The sequence below is a fragment of the Protobothrops mucrosquamatus genome, unplaced genomic scaffold (assembly GCF_001527695.2).
Source record: "Protobothrops mucrosquamatus isolate PMUCROS unplaced genomic scaffold, P.Mucros_1.0 scaffold113, whole genome shotgun sequence".
Lineage (NCBI taxonomy): Eukaryota > Metazoa > Chordata > Lepidosauria > Squamata > Viperidae > Protobothrops > Protobothrops mucrosquamatus.
Genome location: NW_015386485.1, coordinates 1,307,198 through 1,328,639, shown reverse-complemented (window position 1 = coordinate 1,328,639; position 21,442 = coordinate 1,307,198). Strand labels below are relative to the sequence as shown.

The 21,442-nt window shown below is 37.6% G+C and overlaps 2 protein-coding genes across 2 annotated transcripts; one reads left to right on the top strand and one right to left on the bottom strand.

Moving 5' to 3' along the window:
• The first annotated feature begins 786 nt into the window (after positions 1-786).
• Positions 787-3,685, top strand: LOC107284728 (periodic tryptophan protein 1 homolog). The gene is made up of 4 exons (XM_015812834.1): positions 787-868; positions 2,438-2,559; positions 2,898-3,003; positions 3,117-3,685. The coding sequence occupies exons 1-4, from the start codon at positions 841-843 to the stop codon at positions 3,227-3,229; spliced, it is 369 nt and encodes a 122-aa protein (XP_015668320.1). The 5' UTR covers positions 787-840; the 3' UTR covers positions 3,230-3,685.
• Positions 3,686-5,205: 1,520 nt separating this feature from the next.
• PRDM4 (PR/SET domain 4) lies at positions 5,206-20,114 on the bottom strand. Its single transcript, XM_015812833.1, has 12 exons — positions 19,917-20,114; positions 16,787-16,920; positions 16,211-16,387; positions 14,987-15,772; positions 13,163-13,312; positions 10,722-10,769; positions 9,803-9,921; positions 9,122-9,207; positions 8,002-8,129; positions 7,351-7,665; positions 6,635-6,803; positions 5,206-5,629 (listed from the first exon to the last, which is right to left on the bottom strand). Exons 1-12 carry the CDS (start codon positions 19,925-19,927, stop codon positions 5,317-5,319), a joined length of 2,436 nt encoding a protein of 811 aa, XP_015668319.1. The 5' UTR covers positions 19,928-20,114; the 3' UTR covers positions 5,206-5,316.
• Between the last annotated feature and the right edge of the window lie 1,328 nt (positions 20,115-21,442).

Genomic DNA, 21,442 nt, shown 5'->3' with positions numbered 1-21,442 from the left:
AAATCTTAACGATAGCTTCATTCCATAAATATAATAGCAGCATAATTTCCCTTTTAAAATAAGTGGTTATCAGTTGCAGTATAGACAAAGCTATATGAATAACCCTTGTATGTAAAATTCATGCTAAAACTAAGCTTGCATTTCAAACACAAGCATTAGCATGCCTGATTCCCTTACTGTATTTTTGTTTTCTAATTCTCTGTGAATGCTCAGTTGTCAACAAATGAGCAAAAAATTCACTGATATACAACAAATACCGTATTTTTCGCTCTATAAGATGCACTTTTTCTCCCCCAAAAGGTGGGGGAAAATGTCTGTGCATCTTATGGAGCGAATGCTGGCTGGAGCTGAAGCCTGAGTGCAGGGGAGGAGAGCATATACTGGCAGGGAAGCCTTACGTCACTAGGTGGCGCTCTAACACAACACCATCGAGTATTGCTAGAAAGGAAGTCACGGAGAGGAGAAGGGCTGAGGATCTTCCTGTTCCTTCTCACCCATAGGAGGATGGAGGAGTGTTCTTCCCAGGCTCGAAACAGCAAATGGAAGGTGAGTGGAAGGCAGGTTGGGGGAGAAGCCTGGAGGAAACGAAGGGACAAGGCTGGAACATGTCGGCTGCTGCAGCATATTCTTTCTCTTTCCAAATGTTATTATCCTTATGCTGCATGATTTAAAACTGCTACCTGTAATTTTCTGCTGGGAGATGGGAGAGACTAAAATGTCAAGGCCTGGAGACTAAAACATACGAAGAACGGTTGCAGGAAATGGGTATGGCCAGTCAAGAGAANAGAAGATGGATTTGTGTACTATCTTGATGCTCGTTCCCATAAACCAGTCTTCACAATGAAAGCTCATGATGAAGAAGTATCTGGTAAGCCTTTCTTTTCCCCATTTCCTAAGGAAATCCCATTCTAGTCAGATATATAGTTATATCATATTTTTGAGGCAAATTTGTATTTGCCATTCTACACTGTCTAAAGAACATGCATTATTTGGTTGGATCCTAGTAATAATTAACTCTCTGAGAGATTGGTTGTTCTGCTGCCCTTTAAGGAGACATTGTCTTGCCGTCTCCTCAAGAAGCCTGTCATGCCCCCGTCGGAGCCTGAATCTGCTGAGGAAAATGAGTTGGAACAGGACCCTATGGAGGTCGAGAGAGAGGTGTCTGTGGCTTCAGAGGAATGTGGGGAAGAGCAGGCTGAGGCAGGCCAGGGCCTTTCAGGATTGGGACAGGATGAACATGAGAGACAGAGCTCAGGTGATGAGCAACAGCCACCCCCTCCTGATTCTAGAGCACAGAGAGTGGAGAGGAGGGAACTGCCTGAAGAGTTAAAAACTTGTGAAACTACTTGCAGCCAGAGGTTGCTGAAAGTGTGTGTGTGTTACTTTGTTCTGGGGCTTGCCAAAAACGTGGGAGCATTTGGGGGAAATTCGGAGCAATTAAAGGGCAGTTTGAACTGCCAGCTGACTATGTTGCCTCTGTGCTGTGCCCTGGGTCATCACAAAGCCATTCCTGGAGCCCACTATACTGGACTATTTTCATCCAGTATTTAACTTCCCTTTTCTAGAGAAGGTAGAAGCAGCAGCTTCTATCAGCTGGATAAAGCTGATTATCTGACTCTTTACAGTCAGGATTCAGATTTTGGCCATTGCCTAGATTTGACATTAGCCACACTTTTGAATTCTCTCTAAGTGACAGCAGGACAGGAGAAGTACATCTGTCCTTGCTCTCTTGCCAGTTTGCTTGGGGTCCAATTCTAGGTGTTGCTTTTGATCTTTAAAGCCCTACATTGCACAGGACCATGTTATTTGATGGACCGCCTCTCTTTTGATTATAGCCACCAATCCCATCATGTCAGGCAGGATGGGTATGCGTTGGGTGTTATCACCAAAGAAATTCCATCTGGCAAGACCCAGATGGTGTGCCTTTTCTACTGTGGCCCCTGCTCTGAAACATCATTCTCTCTGAGATGAGGTTGGCCCCATCCCTGTCTACTTTCTAGAAGGCCCTTAAAGCTTTCCAGGGACTTTGGGATCCCATAATGAGCCTGCAAGATGGTTATGTAATGTCAACTGATTGCTTTCTTCCACATTCTTGGTTTTGTAATTTTTGGGGTGTGTGTGTGTTATTTGGTTTTAATTCTTAATATGTTGGTACCCAGAATTATATTTCATGAGCTGGGTGGCTATATATATCTACCTGTAATAACTTAAATGAAATGAATTATTCTAGCTTTTGATATATTTGTCAATTTTTTAAGTATCTTTGTCTTTTCTAATGGCAATAGAACAAGTTATGTTTCAGTTGGTATTGCTGCACCATAAATGTGGGGTGCCTTTAAATCATAGATCCCTTAACTTAAAAGAATGAGGCCTATAGGCAAGAGTGTTCTGTTTTCTTCCTGACTTAATACTAAAAGCACCTGCTTATGTTTTCCAGGACTACACTTAAGTAGCCAAATCAAAGGATGTCTTGTAACAACATCATCTGATAAATGTGTGAAAATTTGGGACATCCTAGGAAACAAGCCATCTTTAGTTTATTCCAGAGATATGAAAATGGTAATTTCAGTTTTTCTGCAGTTATACCTATAAAGCCTAAGTTTTTGGAGTGAGTGAAGAATCAAAGTGGTCTATTAATATTGTAATTTACTAACCTAATAGTGTGTATAATATTTATGTGAAATAAAGTAGGCGCGGCCTTCGTATGATGTAACAGGCCCACGGGCCGGCAGTTTGACACCTGTTCTAATACATAAAGTCTAAAGACTTTGGATATGTGCAACCTCTGCTAATTTTGATTTTAGTTCACTGATTTAAATTAGAAATGCGTTTGTTAAAAGATAGCTAATATGTTGAGTCAGCAGAAAATCAGAAGAGAATGTGTCTTCTGCCCACAGGGTGCTCTGTTTTGTGCAGCTTGCTGTCCAGATCTACCATTTGTCTACGCGTTTGGAGGAGAAAGGCAGGGACTACAACTCTGGGACATAAGTACAATTTCCACAGGTGACTGTTCTGGCTCATTTTCTAGTTTTGTAATCCTAAGAAATAGGTCAATTTCTTCTTTAAAATTAGAATTTTTAACCTTTCTCTCTCTCTCTCTCTCTTTGGCATTACAGTGAATGATGTTTTTGGAACTCGACAGAGGCTAACAGTTACCACATCAGGTTCTGAAGGAAGTAAGTCTGCTAATAGCAGTAGCAGCTATGGGGAAGCTACAATGGAATCATGAAATAAGCATATTATTTTTTTTATGAAGATATAAGTAAATCACTTTTTTACCTGCTTTTAAGGTCATGTTACTTTAAAAATTTCTGACGTGTTAACCAGCTAGAAATTGGAATATGTAAAACACAAAAACACTAGCAATAATATAATAAATTAATTTTCTGAACATATTCATTTGTATTAAGATTACTTAGGCATTCTGATGTATGTAACAGCTACTTAACTCCTTTGACACTGTCTGTGGTTTAAAAGCTATTATTTAAAGGCCAGTTTTCTGATAATTTAAAGGAAGCTCTCTACATTGTGGAAGATTTTAAATGCATTATTATTAACTAGGACTGGATACCTTGTGAGAGCATGATTCTCTGATCTTATATAAATATACTATATTTATAGTATAGGCATATGCTAATTAATAACATCCAGTCTGACATAAATAAAATGGCTAAGATTAACAATATTGAGATTTTCTCTCCCCCTTCCCTTCCATTTGTATTCAATTCTTGGAGACTGTGTTTTTTCAGAAGTAGTTTGCCATTGCTTCCTTCCTAGGGCTCAGAGAAAGTGACTGGCTCAAGGTCACCCATCTGGCTTTGTGCCCAAAGTGGGACTAGAATTCATGGTCTTCCAGTATCTGATGCCTTAATTACTATACCATGGCTCTCATCTCTTTGATTCAGACCATTAATTTAAACATACTTCTAGGAAAACCATCAATGTCAGTATACTTAACATTGACTGAAGTTCATCATGTATAGATAAATAAATGGTTTAATAAAGCAAAAATGCTATGATGAAAAAACAATTTCTAATATACTGGAAAAAAATGAAAGGAGGGGAAAAAACTAACGAGTACACACATTAAAAAGCAGTTTTTTAATTTTCTATAAGAAAACAAATCTTAACGATAGCTTCATTCCATAAATATAATAGCAGCATAATTTCCCTTTTAAAATAAGTGGTTATCAGTTGCAGTATAGACAAAGCTATATGAATAACCCTTGTATGTAAAATTCATGCTAAAACTAAGCTTGCATTTCAAACACAAGCATTAGCATGCCTTACTGATTCCCTTACTGTATTTTTGTTTTCTAATTCTCTGTGAATGCTCAGTTGTCAACAAATGAGCAAAAAATTCACTGATATACAACAAATACCGTATTTTTCGCTCTATAAGATGCACTTTTTCTCCCCCAAAAGGTGGGGGAAAATGTCTGTGCGTCTTATGGAGCGAATGCTGGCTGGAGCTGAAGCCTGAGTGCAGGGGAGGAGAGCATATACTGGCAGGGAAGCCTTATGTCACTAGGTGGCGCTCTAACACAACACCATCGAGTATTGCTAGAAAGGAAGTCGCGGAGAGGAGAAGGGCTGAGGATCTTCCTGTTCCTTCTCACCCATAGGAGGATGGAGGAGTGTTCTTCCCAGGCTCGAAACAGCAAATGGAAGGTGAGTGGAAGGCAGGTTGGGGGAGAAGCCTGGAGGAAGCGAAGGGACAAGGCTGGAACATGTCGGCTGCTGCAGCATATTCTTTCTCTTTCCAAATGTTATTATCCTTATGCTGCATGATTTAAAACTGCTACCTNGTATGGCCAGTCAAGAGAAAAGGATTAGGGTTGACATGATAGCAATATTCCAGTATTTGAGGGGCTGCCACAAAGAGGAGGGGATCAATTTATTTTCCAAAGCCCCAGAAGGCGAGACAAGAAACAATGGGTGGAAACTAATCAAGGAGATATGTGCGTCTTATGGTCAGGTGCGTCTTATAGAGTGAAAAATACGGTATCAATTTAATGAACTAAGTTAAATTACGAGCTTTTTTTCAATAAAAAAAGCACTTTAATGAAAAAAGTTTGGTTTGTGCATATTTTCACATTAAAGATATCTTTAGCAGAGACAGCTGATGCTGTTTCAGCTGTATCCATCATGCATCCACCAAGTCACCACTGATACCATTTTAATAGATGAACATGGTAATTATATTATTTTAATGTTCTTGGCAATCACTCTGAAAACAGATAAGCCGTTTTCATTATAGATGAGAATATGGCCAATGAGTGGAAGTTTAAATAAACAATAATTTTAGAAATTGTTTTATTTATGACAAGAAAGTGTATCAGCCGTCACATACATGGTGGTTCCGAGTTGGCAATTTTCATTTGTTGTAGAATTTATCAATTCTTCCTCCTCCGAAGAACCTTCCTCCTCTTCTTCTTGGGCTGAGAGACTAGAGGTTGGTCCTTTACAAATTTTTAGATGGCGAGTAAGGTGGTATTTTGTTAAGTAAGCCTTGGAGCACTTTTCACACACATAATCCCTTTTTCCTTCGTGAGAGTTTAAATGTTTCTTTAGGTGATTTGTCCTTAAAAATAGCTTCTCACATTGTGGACATTTGATTTGACGCTCTCTAAACAGGAATGGGTATGGAAAAGAGATACAACATTTTAGTCATGAGAACATGAAGACATTTTTTTATATTTGATAGTTCTTTTGAATTTGAAGGTTTATGGGACATAGATTAGTCAGTTTCTGTTTCTTACATATCCATTTTCAACTAAAATCCTCTTTTGATACTAGCAAAAATGGTCTGTGTCACATTCAGAATCTCTTTATCATTGTAAGATCTCTCATTTCTTTATAATCAAACTTAATAGTTTTAAGATTTATATTAATTCCTTTTAATGTGTATATGAATAGCCTTATGCTTAATTTTATAATCAAAATAGACTTTTACTTAAACAGATACTCATCAAACCACCATTTCATGTCTGAATAGCCCAAGCATTTTTCTGTATTCATTCCCTCATTTGTGTTATCTAGCAAAATACATTTTTCCCAATTGCATACATTTTCATAAAACTCATTGTTAGTTCTTCTATTTTCACCATTAAATGAAGTGTAACATGCAAAGAATCTATGAATTCTTACTTTCATGTGCATTTACAATACACTTGGTTTTAGGTTTTCATTCATAATTAAACCTACACTTTCAAGTACTTGCATGAGTTATTTCCACAAAACTACATTTTCCAATGAGATTTATATTTCTGTTTCACAGGTGCACAATGTATCTTTAATTTTGTGTCACAAATTAATTCATGCCCTTTACCATTTACTCCTCTTCTGTCCCAAATAACAGTCTTATACTGTATATGCAATGGTCATCATTGATCTCTGCCACTCATCATGGGTTTTCATATGCTTTTTTGATAAGGGAATTAAATACCAGCTTATCAGCCTTCATTTTGACACTATTTACCATAATACTTTTTTCTTCTGATAAATCTGGGTTTCTTCTGAGAACTGTTACTCCTATTACTATCATGAGTCTTTTTTAAAAAAAACCTCTTTAGTTTGTAGGCAATAAAATAAACACACACAAATAATTTGGAATGTCTCCTGAATGACTCACTGTGTATGGGTGAGCACATGCTGCTTGAGATCTTGACGCCGCATAAATAGTTTATCGCAATAATCACATTTCAGATTTTTTTCTCCAGTGTGGATAACCATATGTGTTTCTAGGTGTGCCTTCTGAGTAAAAGATTTTTCACAGAGTGCACAGCGATAGTTTTTTTGACCTGAAGAGACATAAGATCATTTCATCCCATCCCATTCACAGAACAGTAAATATAATTGAAATTCCAAGTTATCAATATGTTTAATATTACAATAGGGCTATACAATAGATTATAGTGGTGTATAAGTAACTAACAGCATGTAATATGCATGAATCTTATGTTGTGCTATAGGGAACAAACTACACATAACTCTCCAATTCAAAGATTTCAAAGTTGCTTTTCGAAAATTGTTAGATATTCTGCTCTTTGTTAGGTTCTTTTAGTTTTATGCTTCTTCAACTGTCTATCTCTAGCAAAAGGACAAAAGAAAAATAGTTTCCTAAAGATAGTCACTTACAAATTTGGGAGGTCGCATCCAAAATCAAAATCCAATTGGTCTCTAAAATACTGTATGTCACACATGATCAAATCTTAATAACAAGGCAACACAATTTTCCATTCTAAGAAAGAACAAATAAGCCTAGTCTTCACTGTGACAATATAGTTCAACAGAGGTTCTAAATACTTGTTTGGAAAAAGAACTTTAAATTTGTTCTTCCCCACTTACCTGTATGGATTTTAAGATGAGTACGCAGATTGCTGGGGTCACTAAAGGCCTTGCTACAGAAATCACACTTGTGTGGCTTCATGCCTATATGTCCCATGAAGTGAACATGAAGCTTAGAAGGTGATATAAAAGCTTGAGGGCACATAGAGCATTTCCATTTCCTTTCCTTACTGTGTCCTGATCCGTGGGTACTGCTGTGTTCTTGACTGGGGAAGTGGCTGTGGAGATGACTACTCAGATGGACCTTAAACTCTGCATAGGAGGCACATTCTTTTCCGCAGTGACAAGTGTGCACATCAGGATGCTCAGGAACACCTTTAAGAGAGGTAATTGTGTATGATGCAGCAGAAAGTACAAACCCCCAAAATAACAGGAATATAACAAAAGGCATTATAAATTGAAAATGCATAAGCTTCAATCTTATATTTTGTTGAAATATGAAGAAAGGGAATAGCTTATTACTAAATCCAATCAGATCTGATAGAGGAATATATAAATCATAAGCTAAAATTTTATACATATCATATTTAAGCTCCCCACTTGGATCATACTTCCAGAAATAATTTTCAGTATGGTCAATGCTCCAGGCCTAGATTTAGCTACAGTCTAAATCTAAAACATTTGGAAAATGCCATATTTGGAAATGCTTACCAATCTGCCGGGCATAGTCACGACTATAGTAAAAAAGGAGCTCATGGTCTGGAGGGATGTCACGTGAAGTGCAGAAGTAAATCTTTCCATCATGAGGGTAGGCTACCAGATTCTGTTCTTCCCGGTTCCTATTTCACAGAGAGGGAAACCTTAAAATGTAAATATGATTTTTATCACAAATATCCCTCAATTATTTAATATTCTTAACTGAAGCCAGTTTGCAGCAACACCACTGAACAAATCTAAACTGATACTTTTGTACTGTGGTGCTGGAGAAAACTGCCGAGAACATTTGAACCATAAGAACCAACCAGATGAAGTAAAACCATATTGCAGACTGATAACACGGAAACAAATATATTCTGGGCATATAATGTGACAGCAAGAGTCATTGGAGAAGACTCTGAAAAAGAAGCCCAAAGAAGACAAGGTGGCTATCCCTGGTTACACAAGCACAAGGTTGTAATTCACAGCGGTAACTGGAAGAGAATCCTGACATTATGTTGCAAAGAATCAAAAAGGGCTAAACGAATGAACAATGAGGTTCATTAATCTACTTATCAGAAACAATTTATTTTCAATTGAAGGCACAGACTGTTAACACTATTTTATCATACCACAGTCCAAGTACAAGAAAGCTGTCCAGGAAGTCAATAGGAGTCAATGCTGACTTGAACGCATCAAAAAACAAAAAATCCTCAATCCTATTCCAAGTCCAGATTTTTTTTCTTTTTATGACCCTGTAATCCCTTAATTCAGGATAAAGTTGGGGGCGACTGGATGGAGCTGAGTATTTATTGGCCAGATGACCTTCCTGATGCCTACATGGAGTTTGCACCAGATATTTTTATTTTGCGCCCTAAGAGAGAGACATCTGCTGCTATCTATGATTGAATTTTCAACCTTCCAAGTGGAGGCCAGCATCTTCACCACTAGGCCACCACACCACTTATTCCAAGTCCAGAATATTGAGCAATAAATATTTAATCTTATTTTTTTTTTTAGAAAAATGACAGTATTATGTTATAAAATATCTAGTGAGATATAATAGGATTATCATGTAATTACTTAGAAATCTTTGTTGTTGGTTTTTGTTGTTGTAGTTTTATCCTTTTCTCACCTGGCCTTCCGCACAAACATCATCCAGTTACATTCATTTTCATCTGTTGTGATGATGTAGAATTCCAGAACATTATTGTGATACATCTGAAAGAAGATTAGAGCCATCTCAGATGGTTAAAAATCTCCCTACAAAGTGAAGAGAACACCTTAGCAGCTGCATGAAGTTAGTCATCACTTCCTTTAGGGCTAGGCAAATAACATAAGCACAAAACATATGATAACAGTCTCCACTCACTATGACTTAAAAAATCAAAGCAATACATATAGACATTTGGATGAACTTCTGTGCCAGGGGATTATCTCTTTCGTAACAGGATACATTCTCTTCTGCCCCAATTTCCAAAATGCATCATCTGAACCCTGGTACTTGATAATGAGTTGATGGAAGGAGGACATCAACAGCAAAGACCATAGTGGTGAATCCGATTTTGGACTGCAATGCTTAAGATAACATTCCTTTCCCAAGCACTATTTATTGGAAAAAAACAGATAAGTGTCTTTGGAATATAGGAACAGGAGAGTAAATCTATATATGGCAATTAATAATTTTATTCATTAAAATACTTTTATCGCTTATTGTAATGAATGCAGTGTTCTAATTTTGTATGTGCAGAAGAGCCTAATGCAATCAAGTAGTTTTGCTTGGGAATTATTTAAAAAGAATATTATACAAACTGACCTTCCAAATGTGATTAGCTGCTTTATCTGTCCAGTCAGCTACTTCTACTGAGTGACTCTGTTGACCAATGAGTGGTCCAAAGCAGGTACGGACAGGAATAGTTTCCCGAGCCCACACACCTATGAGTAGTTGGGAGAAAAATCATAGTCCTCTAATTACACCGAGAAAAATCTAGTAACAACAAGCAATATAATGCTGTAAGTTTCACTGTTAAGCAAAAATCTATGAAAGCTTCTACAAAATGGAAATCACAGAAATTATTTTTTTGTAAGTAAACTTATGATAATGCATTGATCCACTTTATTCTAATATTAATTCATTTGAGGTGACTTTAAAATGACCTGTGAAAGTGAGAGTTGGAATTCTTGCACTCATTAAAAATTTCATGCTGCTTTCGGCAAAAACAGAAAATTCATAATTCAGCTGTAGAAATAGACTGTAATATAGCAAGCGTATATGAATGTCTGTAATTCTACTAGTTGTTTTAAATAAGAACTCCATAATATTGTTATAACATTCCCATCTTCAGAAAGTAGTGCTCCAAGAAACTCAATAAATGACAGTGAGATGGGCAGTGCTTAAAATTAATATATAACTAAAACAAAGGTTTCAAACTTCTTATGAATATTGCTTCAGCAACAATGTTTGATTAAGCATTAATGAAATCACATTATATTTAAATTTCATCTAAAAATAGAAATAAAGCCAAAACATAATTAAATAAGAGCAGCTAAAGGGAAAGGGCATTTTTGAAAATCAGACTAGTAAAGTAAAATGTAATAGAATATAAATAATATATAATAATAATATATTAAGCATATATAAAAACTCAAGTACAACTATATTATTTTCTATGAATACCTATTTCCATTCACTGCTAACCTGAGACCCATTGCCAAAGTAAAGGTAATAGTCATACCTAAAGAAGGAGATCCAAGACAAGTTGATAATTGACAATACTGCCCACCTAAAAGAAAGCAATAATTCTTCATTACCATCAATTTGCACATATGAAATTTTGTTATTAGATTGGGAGATATAATAGTGTTAGATGTTCAACCTTCTTCTTCAAAACATATCTTTTTCCGGAACAGTTAGATTTTTTAATTTTATGAGGATATTTAACATAACTGCTATGCCTCTAATAACTGTTTTCATAAGAATATACATTTACCTGCAAAGATTAGACATTCCTATTAAAGCATTATGTTTGAATGAATTCCCAAGTGAACAAAAGCCACAACTTCAACATGGTACAGAGTTAAGTACAATATATTTCTGGAAATCTGAATGCATATTTATGATTTATGTCCAGTTGCTTACACCTTTAAATAAGAACACAGTGGGTATAACAGGCAAAACTTTGAAGTCTCAGTTAATTTAGTACTATTTTTTATTATAAAATCATTTGTAAAATCTTTGTACCCTATAATTAATCAGAGTAAAACAATTCCACGTATGAACAAGAACTCTGCAAACGCCTATTTTCAACAACCATGAGATCATCTAAATAACTGTCTGAGTGTTTGAACTGATCAAGGCAAACACCAAGATAAATCTTATCTACAATTGCCTAAAAACTATTCAGATCTGCAAAACAGAACTTGAAAACCACTGCAATCTGCTAAAAAGATTGTGAAGTAGTTATCTATCAGCTCACAGTACAGCATTGGTAATACAATAATCATCTGAATGAGAGAATTATCTGAAAGTCCCTTTTTCTCCAAACTCATCATAAAATTCATTGTTTAAAGTATTAAAAAAGAAAATCCTGAATGTTTTGGAATACAGTCCTTTGGACTGAAGAAGTAAAAACTGTGCTCTCTGGTCACAGCCATTCAAGATTCATTTGAAAAACAAGAGTGCAACTTTTGGAAGAAAAAAAAAAGACACCTGCCAACCGTTGAGGAGAAGGTAGGTCTATTATGCTTTAGTGCTGTATAGCAGTAAGTGGCACAGAAATACTGTGTGGAAGGAAGAATGCATTTAACTACATATCAGCACATCTAGAAACTAAAGTCAGTGAAGAGTTAGTACTGTAAAAAGATTGGATATTCAAACAGATCATGAAGTACTTAACAGAGAAGGTACCAATTCTGGAATAGCCACAATCCTCAAGCTTGAATATTACTGAAAATCTGTATGAATAAGCTGAAGCCTGAAGTGCATGCAAAGAGACCTAAGAATTATTTTGGAGCTGGAAACTTGGCTACAGAAAATGTTTGGAAAGTGTTATTCCCACCAAAAGAGGTATTACAAAGTACTGAATAAAAAAAATGTCTGCATCTGCAATATTCACTATTTTAGTTTGAATGTGTAAACCACGGATCGGCAGAATCGCACGTGGCTCTTTGAGCCTTCTCCGGCTCCCAGCTTCCTCTACCATTTGCAGAGGAGACAGAGAGAGGCACTTGCGCTTCCCTTCCCTCTCTCTCTCTCTCTCTCTGTGTGTGTGTGTGTGTGTGTGTGTGTGTGTGTGTGTGTGTGTAAAAGAGAGTGGCCTCACGGTGTTCTCCGACGAGCTGACAAGCTTATTGGGCGGGGCTTCTTCCTTTGCTGCGTCTCTGCAGGAAGCAGGAACGGCAGGAGAAACCCAGTCCATAATAGAAAGTGTGTCAGTTCGTTGGAGAACAGCTTGAAGCCAGCTTGCCAGGTGAGCAGAAGATCGCAGAGAGGGAGAGGGAGGGAGGGAGGGAGGGAGGGAGAGAGAGAGAGAGAGAGAAAGAAAGAGGGGGGAGAGGAAAGAGGGAGAGAAAGAGGGAGAGAAAGAGAGAGGGAGAGGAGAGAGGAAAGAGAGAGAAAGAGAAAGGGAGAGAAAAAGGGAGAGACAGAAAGGGAGAGGGGGGAGAAAGAGAAAGAAAGAGGGAGAGAGGAAAAAGAGAAAGGAAAAAGAAAAAGGAGAGGAAAGAGAGAGAGAGAAGAAAGAGAGAGGAAAGAGGGAGAGGAAAGAGAGAGGGGGAAGAGAGAGAGAGAGAGAGAAAGAACTCATGCACAGCAGCCTCTATTTCTTTTTAAACTCTTTAATCAAGCTCCCCCCCCCTCACGTGCACGCGTGCAAGTTTTGCGGCTCCCAGTGTTTTCTTTTCTCTGGGAAACGGGTCCAAGTGGCTCTTTGAGTGTTTAAGGTTGCAGACCCCTGGTGTAAACAATTGCAAAGAAACAGTAATTTCATACAAATTTGCAAAAATATGTGTTTAACTTTTACCACATAGAGATTGCATTGTATTGTATGCTTAATAATAAAGCTCTGTCCAGATTCACATTCTTTCCCCAGTACAATAGTGGCTTTTATTGTCCAGCTACCGTATCAAATTATGTTTCAAAATGAGAATATACAATAAACAATAAACAACTTCTTACCATCTTCAGGTCCCATGACAGCATGGCGGATATTAAGCTGTTTTGGGAGAGAAAGTCTGGCCCTGCTCTCTATTGGAGTGTCAGAAACAAAAGTCACTGGCCCATGATCTGGGCAATCTGATGGGTAAGCCTTGTCACACAGGGTGCACCCTGTGGATAAGAAAAAAGCACACAGAATGAGAGAATTGCTCCTGTCAGTTACTGTAACACAGGGGTTCCCAACCCTTTGTCTGCAACCCTTTGCCTGGCCTTAACTCATTTCGAACTGGGCTGCAGAAGTGGTAGGTAAGTGTGCATGTGTGCACAGCTGCATTTGTGAAAGTGGCACATGCATGTGCGCGAAACCATCCTCTCTCCTCCCCTGCCACCACCATCTCCGCTGGTCCACCAAGCTGGAAAGGTTGGGGAATGCTGCTATAAGAGACAGGCAAGATGAGGGTACAAAAAACCCCCACACAATAGTATTTATTAGACCTATGCTTATAAAATGTTTCTTTCCTTGATGCCAGGGTCAAATAAAACTTACCTTGAAGTGATACAGAAAATTTACAAACATTAGCTTTTGATGGGGAACAAGGTTAGAGACATAATATAATACTGGTTAAATATTTTTATAGACTATATTGAGTATAGTCCATTAGTCCATATATTGAGCATGAGAAGCAAATTTATTTGCAAAATTGAGATATGGATTCCTTCATGAGGAAAACAGGTCATGTAATTGCAGGTGAATTTTCTTCTACAAATTCTAGTTTAATGAAGAGAAAGACGAGGGGGGACATGATAGCAGTGTTCCACTATCTCAGGGGCTGCCACAAAGAAGAGGGAGTCAAGCTATTCTCCAAAGCGCCTGAAGGCAGGACAAGAAGCAACGGATGGAAACTAATCAAGGAGAGAAGCAACCTAGAACTAAGGAGAAACTTCCTGACAGTTAGAACAATTAACCAGTGGAACAACCTGCCTCCAGAAGCTGTGAATGCTCCAACACTGGAAGTTTTTAAAAAGGGACTGGACAGCCATTTGTTTGAAATGGTATAGGGTTTCCTGCCTGAGCAGGGGGTTGGACTAGATGACCTCCAAGGTCCCTTCCAACTTTATTATTATTAATTATTATTATTATTATTAAATATATTCTTCTTCACATTCAACTTGCAAGTAAGTAAGGAAAATCCACTACGGCAGTCCACCTATTACAACCATAGAACTTAGGAAGTTGAGTTTTTCTCTCATTTACTTGCAGTACTGGCTAATGAAAGATGTGCATAACTCAAGAGAAAGTCATCTGGAAGATTTACAAGTAAACAAATGAAAATTGGTTCATGTATTTTGAATAATTGTAATTAAACATTAAATGTAAAAGCATTCAAGACATATGAAAAACAGATGCTTATACACATGCCAATTTCTCTGAACTGAGAGGAGAAAGAAGTGAAAGTTGATCTGTTCAATGACTGAAACCCTGCAAAACAATCCACAGCCTCTTTAGTTTTTTTATATCTGTATCCATCCATTCAGAAGCGTTGCCTTCCCCTTGCGTCCACAATGGATTTTCATTGTGTACTAAGCCAAATTATAGTTAGTTGGTTTTTTGCTTAACGAGCTATGCCAAGTGGGATGCATTAACCAGAGTTAAATAATGGCTTACAGTCCTATGTAAATTCAACCATTGGTTAAATGTTTAGTCCCAGTTTTCTGCATCTTCTGTAAACTTCTTCTATAACTCCATTGGATTTTGTCTCAAGTACATACATTTAAAAGCAGGATAAGTTAATTTTTTTGAAGTAGCTGGAAAATACTGTTTAAGACATACTGACACATACTCACATATTGTAAACAATGTAGCCATATTCTCCTTATTGGAATTGGAATCTTCCATTTGCAATGATGATGGCACAAAAGCAAGATTGTCTGAGGAGACATCCACATGATTTTGTCCCATGCCTACTTCCTGGTTAATGGAGGATACTGTTACAGGCTCCAAGCTGAGACCCACTTCGTGTAATGAGACAGATTCCAGGGAAGTGAGATTATGTGAGGTAGAAAGCGCAACACTGACAGAATTGCTGCTCATGGCCACTGTATGAATAGAATCCCCAAGTGTTCGGTCAGGCATCCCATTGACACGGCCTGAAATGTGGTCAGTCTCCATAACAACAGGAAGTTCCAAACTGTTACCATGGATAGGGATGACACCATTATGCCCTACAGTTTCTGAGGCTAAACTGCCATCCACTGCTAGAGGCTCATGATTACGGCTGCCATTTGCAATCTGTGAATGATCTCCACCTACATCACTCATCCTAAGTTCTTCAGCCATTCTGTCGCTAGAGATTGGACTGGTAACTCTTGAAACACTTTCTATGGTGATTGTTGTATCCAGAGCTACATCGTGGCCATCACTGGGATGCAAACTTTGAGTGTTATGTGCATTCACTGAACGAGAATCCATGGAGACAATGCCTGCTTCAAGACCCACAGATCCATTGGGCTGGTAGGGATCTAAGTCTGAAGGATTATTGGAGACAGATAAAGCTGAGTTACTATCAACATTGATATTGTTGGGGTGAATACATTGAGGTGGAGGTCTGTCAGCTAAGTAAGATATGAGACCTGAAGAAGAGAAATGAAAGAAAGGCAAAAATAAACACATTGTTTCATACTAACAAGTCAAGTTTTAAATTGCTGAACATAAGGAAAATCAGTTTGCACTAATGCACCCAATAAGCTTAAGGTTCAGTATTTACACCTCTCATGACTTGCAAATAAAGAGTCCATGTAATTTAAAGAATTATTAAGGCATGAGAAAAAGAAACACACAAGTTCACTTCCACAATTCCAGATCATATCTATTATTGTAATAATTGTCAAATAAATAAAACAGAATTATAAATCAGGAAAAGAATGTTCAACACATCCCTATTCACCTGTAAAATGTATATCCTGTTGCCAATTCAATTGAGGCTTTCAACTTACAGTAAAGTGTTAACCATTGCCCCATATAACTGATGCTAAGATTCTATACAAAATCTATTGTATCACACTACATACCAGGTAGAATGTGTCTAAAGTAGCTGCTTTCTAGATGAGGGTAAGGTGGTGGAGGTAGGGTATAATTTCTCTCTGGTATACCACACATCACTCCTCGATCTCCAATGCCCATTGGAAGCATCAGAGACAAAGCAGATGGTAATGAGGGCCCCAAATTTGGAATTGCAACTGGTAATCCTAATAAAAAACAAAATAATTAGTCTACAACTGATAAAACATTTGGGGAGATTGGATGCACAGAGATTAAGACTGGAAAGGTCATTAGAGATTTTTATTTCAACTCAAATGGAGTAAACCTGACTTAAAATATACATTTACTTTTGTTCACAATATTCTAATTGTGTCACATTTCTATTGCAAGTTGACACTGACTTTTTTTTTGTAATAATGGAAAGATGCTCAATTCTTGAAAACTGCATCTAAGAACCAATAGCAAAATACTGAAGAAAAAGTATTAAAGCAAAATCAACTTTCCTAAAACTGGTTTTAGACATGTCACATCATCTCCCAATTTGAAAAGCACAGAAATAAAAAAACATCAACAAAATTTCTCTTCATCCTGACTTGATACATTACCTGGTGCTGGTATAGCATTATGGGTGGGTGAAGAGGTCAAAGCTATGTGATTTCCTGCGACAGCTAGGGCATTGCTCACAGAAGAAGCTGCCAGCTGTTCCATCCCCACAGGGCTCAGACTCATTTCATTCATCCTAGACAAAAAAGGGATATTTAAAATGTACACAATACATGACTTTGGCATTTAACAAACATATAGAACATGGTACAAAACAGGGTTTTACAGCTTTAGGTTGAGAACTACACTTTCTTTTGAATGATAACAAGGGGCTGCACTCTAAACCGGAAAATCAAGGCAAAAACTAAATTTATTTAAATAAGTTATTTCAATACTATAAGTGAATATCAATTTCATTATTTTAATATCTCTTTGTATCATATTAAAAATTAAAATTCACTGGAAATTTCTGGAGAGGTTTTAGGGAATGCACATCTGCTAGAGAAAAATAGATCATGCTGTTTTGCTTTTCTTCCTCCACTCCCTTTATCTTTTCTATTCCTCCAGCCATTTAATAAAAGACTCCAAAGAAACAGTCAAAGAACTGAGAAGCAGGGTATTTCAAGATTGTTTGCCAAAGGGAAACCAGACTGCCACACAAATGCCGTAGCATTACAACGCCGCAAAGAAAAAAAATAGCTTAATTCCAATTTCAAATAAAGTGCAATGGGACAAGATAAAACTGACTCAGATTTTAAAATATCCTGACACTGTATAAAAGCAATCTGGAATTCCAAATCAGGATAAGTATGGAAGTTCCTGTAAGTTAAAATATTTAAGAGTTTGCTAATGTTTTAATTTCCCATACTTCTGTGTGTTTCTTAAAGGTTACCAAAACTAAACTGTAATAAATTCAGTACCAGTAATAGTGGTACCAGTAATAAATTCAATATTAAATATAAATCAATTTAAAGAAAAACCATTTATTGGGCACTGGATGCAATGGACATTTCTATCGGGGCATCCCTCAACATAATAGACAAGTTCATTAATCCAAGCAGTTTAGATCACATACTTAAATCTACATTACGTACATTGTGATAGTTTACATAATTCATGTCATATTATCATACAAATACTGTACACCACTGTGATTAAACATTGTTCAAGTTAAACAGATATTTGGGAATTAACACTCCACCTCTGAATGATCTATTAAATCTGCAATTTTTAAAATGTTGCAGGCATATATTGAGATCACAGCAGTTCCAAAAGCAGTTTCATGCTTATAATTCTTACATGTTAACTGCCATCTTTAAAATGTTGCTTGATTATTTAAAAAGCTACTAAGCACAAATAAAAATCACAATCTTTTTAGACTGATTGGAACTATAACTGTTTTAGAAAGAAACGATATTCATGGATTTCATCCTTATTACTGCCACACTTTAGAACCCACTGCAAATTAGTTGTCAGCAAAACATTTGTAACCCTGATAATTATCTAATTAGAATTAAACATACAGAATATGTTTCTTCTTCCCTGTCTTTGTTCATTTAATGAATATTTAATTCATTTAGGCTTTGTAATTGACACTCTGATCAACATTGCCTGGATTCACACAACAGACACACAAGAACTAGGCTCTGAATCAGTCCCTTTTTTGAGCATACCTCCTATTTGAAAGAAAGCAAATTAACAGCAGTGATTCCCAGAGGCAAAACGGCCAATGTCTTCCAAAGACAGATAATTCTATGCAACAAATGTGAATCAGTATAATTTGACCACATTAAATACAGCAATGTAGATTCATCCAGTCAAAGCTCACAAACAATAAGCCAATAGAGATGTACTCAAAAATTTTCTCAGAGGCAGGATCCCACTCGTAATGTCCCCAAGATTAACCACATCTCTCAGGACAGATTATTTTCTTTCTTTTTCTTTCTCTCCTTCCTTCCCTCCTTCCATCCCTTCCTCCTTCCTTCCATCCCTCCTTCCTTCCTTCCCTTCCTTTCTTTTTCTGAAAAAGGACCTGTTCTTTCAGAGAAGCATAGGCCCCAAGAGGTATGGTTTAGAAAAAGCCTCTGCCCAGGCCTAAGCTGTGAAATGGACACATGTTGCCATCACTTGTGTACCGGATATGAATAAGAGCCCCTTATTGTGTACCATAATGATAGAGAAATCCCAATTATCCCAGGCCCTTTCCTACCAGGGAGAAACTTGATGGCTATACTTCATGTCAAAATTCAGTCAACTAGAGTTTGTGGCAACTATATCACAGTCATAAAGAGACTTGACAACTAGGCACTATCTTGGTCCACCCACACATGAAGGAGTTCTTTGCTATAAGAAATGTAATTGAGGAAAAGATGCCAATTTATCAACTCACTTAGACCTGAGTTTGTGACTAAATCTTCTTTCAACTACAGCTTTAAATGTAAATTTGCAAAAGTAATACTTGCAGATAGAATATGAAGATGTTATATTTCTCAATCTCAACTATGCCTTTTTACAACATTTTTAGCATTGCTAGTATAGGAATAAGTTAGACTGAACACTTCACTTACAGTGAAATGAAAGAGTTAATACGCTGAATAGGATCGCTACTCTACACTGTCTTTATCAATATCCTCATGAGATATTTATACATTAATATCAACAATAAAAAAGGATTAATCAATCACATTTTGTATGGCAGTTCAATAAAACCTGACTGTATTTCTACTGGCTTCAGATCTTTTCAATTTACATATACTTTGGCTTATATATATACTTTGACTTGCAATTAAGTAGATGCTAACAGCCATAGTGTTAAGTCCCACAGCCTGAAATAACATGTCACTTGGGAATCTTCTTTCACTTTACTAAAATTTAACAGAAGCATTTCTGATTTATTCACAAAATAACAGCAGCTGCTTAATCTTTGAAGAAAACTGGTTCATCAAAACATATGCCACAATGACATGATTAATCTTCATTACCCAATGTTATCTTTAAAACCTCTGCTATACAGAATAATTTGTGATCTGCCTAAATTCTCGTTTCCCCTCAAACTGTAGTCATTCCTGACAGAACTCTAGACATGTTCAGAGACACTCACCAAAACTCAGGCATCAGAACGAGATTCCTGGGTTAAGCCCCAGAATTGTTTCGTCATTTATAAGAAGCCATACACACATGCAATGATCCCACCTGGGATGCATCTGCCGTCGAGACCGGCCCTACGAGGACCCCAGTGGCGACAGCCTTCTTTTCCTGCACATCTGGTTCTCCTTTTCCAGCTTTTGTCCTCCAGCACCTTCCACCGCCGCGCTCCAAGAAAGCCAGCATCAGTCTAAGGCGGACCCAGGCACCTCCCGCAGCACCTGAACCCAGGCCCCGGACACGCCACCGCCCATCGCCGCAACCACAACCGCCTAACGAACTGCCCGTCGGACCTCGGAAAAAGGAGAGCAGAAAGAATTGGCGCACCAACCGTGCAGAGCGCCCCCCTCCGGAAAGGGCGGTTGTGCAGCAGTGGACGAGCTCCTCCTCTGAGAGGAAGGGGGGCAGGGCCAAAAGCGGTGCGGAGATTACTTCCGGTTTGTGCCATACCCTGGAAAAGCCCCCCTCCCGCTCTTTCCGCCAGTAGCCTATCCTCCCTTTGCTAGTCTGAACGCAGACCTTACGTTCCGCCCGCCGCGCGCGCGAACTCTGTGTAAACGTCTGACCGGCTGCTTTCTGCAGGGTTTTCTCCTCCGCTCAACGTGCTCGGCGCTTCCTAGAATACGGAAAACGTTTTCTGATGCAATTTGTGCAATGTAGTACTATGGTTTAAATTCCACTGAAGTTTACTGGGATTTAAACCGGCAGTCTGGTGTGTACTTTAGAGCAGTGTTTCTCAACCTTGGCCGCTTTAAGATGCGTGGACTTCAACTCCCAGAATTCTCCAGCCAGCTTTGCTGGCTAGGGAATTCTGGGAGTTGGAGTCCACGCATCTTAAAAGTTTCAGAAGTTGAGAAATACTAGAGTACACATCGAAGTTATACGCTGTTTTAAAGACAAGAAAGGCTTAGCTATATGACAGATAATGTAATGAGAATGATTTTTCTGACATAAGACCCCAAGACACCTTAGCTAAATTTCGTTTAGTTTATTTACATGCGATGTTAGTTGTTAGAGCAAAGGCTGATTGCAATTAAAAAGTCCTTTTTAAAATTTTGCTGTTGTTTTTCTACCATTTTTATAGTAACAAAGGATGGCTTCAACTTAAAACGAATTGAATTTTTTTATAAAACCATTTTTTTGCATTTTACAAGACATTTAGGCAAATACATTCCTAATGCATTTCAGAAAAATATTCATATTGGATAGTATTATTATGCTACAGTGTTCTGACATAGAACTGGGAAAATCAGGTGCTGAATGTGCTTTTTAGATCCAGAATGCAGCCAAACTAAAAGGTCAGATCAGAAAGCCATGACCCAATGGTTTCTTGCAGAAATATTTTCCAAAGATTACAATAGTATATTTACCTACTTTGACCACTGAACTGAAATCACCACATAGGATAAGAAAAACAGTTCCCTTCTTCCTTCAAGAAGAGTGTGGTTTCAGGAAACCCACTACAAGAGGGCATGACAAAATATAACAGCTGTATCTCTCTCCTCTGACAGCTGAAAGAATAGTGGATTTCTCATAGCAATGTATAACTAGGCAGTCAGCCTTCCTGGAGTTAA

Bases quoted from the DNA above. Each gene is read 5' to 3' on its own strand.
- PRDM4 (XM_015812833.1), bottom strand. The intron at 15,773-16,210 runs GTATGTAGTGTG...TCTCTTCTTCAG, and splicing joins CTTTAGACACATTCTACCTG to GTCTCATATCTTACTTAGCT. The intron at 5,630-6,634 runs GTGAGTCATTCA...ATTCCTGTTTAG, and splicing joins CATGTGCTCACCCATACACA to AGAGCGTCAAATCAAATGTC.
- LOC107284728 (XM_015812834.1), top strand. From the start codon at position 841: ATGAAAGCTCATGATGAAGAAGTATCTG. The intron at 869-2,437 runs GTAAGCCTTTCT...TATGTTTTCCAG, and splicing joins TCATGATGAAGAAGTATCTG to GACTACACTTAAGTAGCCAA. The intron at 2,560-2,897 runs GTAATTTCAGTT...TTCTGCCCACAG, and splicing joins ATTCCAGAGATATGAAAATG to GGTGCTCTGTTTTGTGCAGC.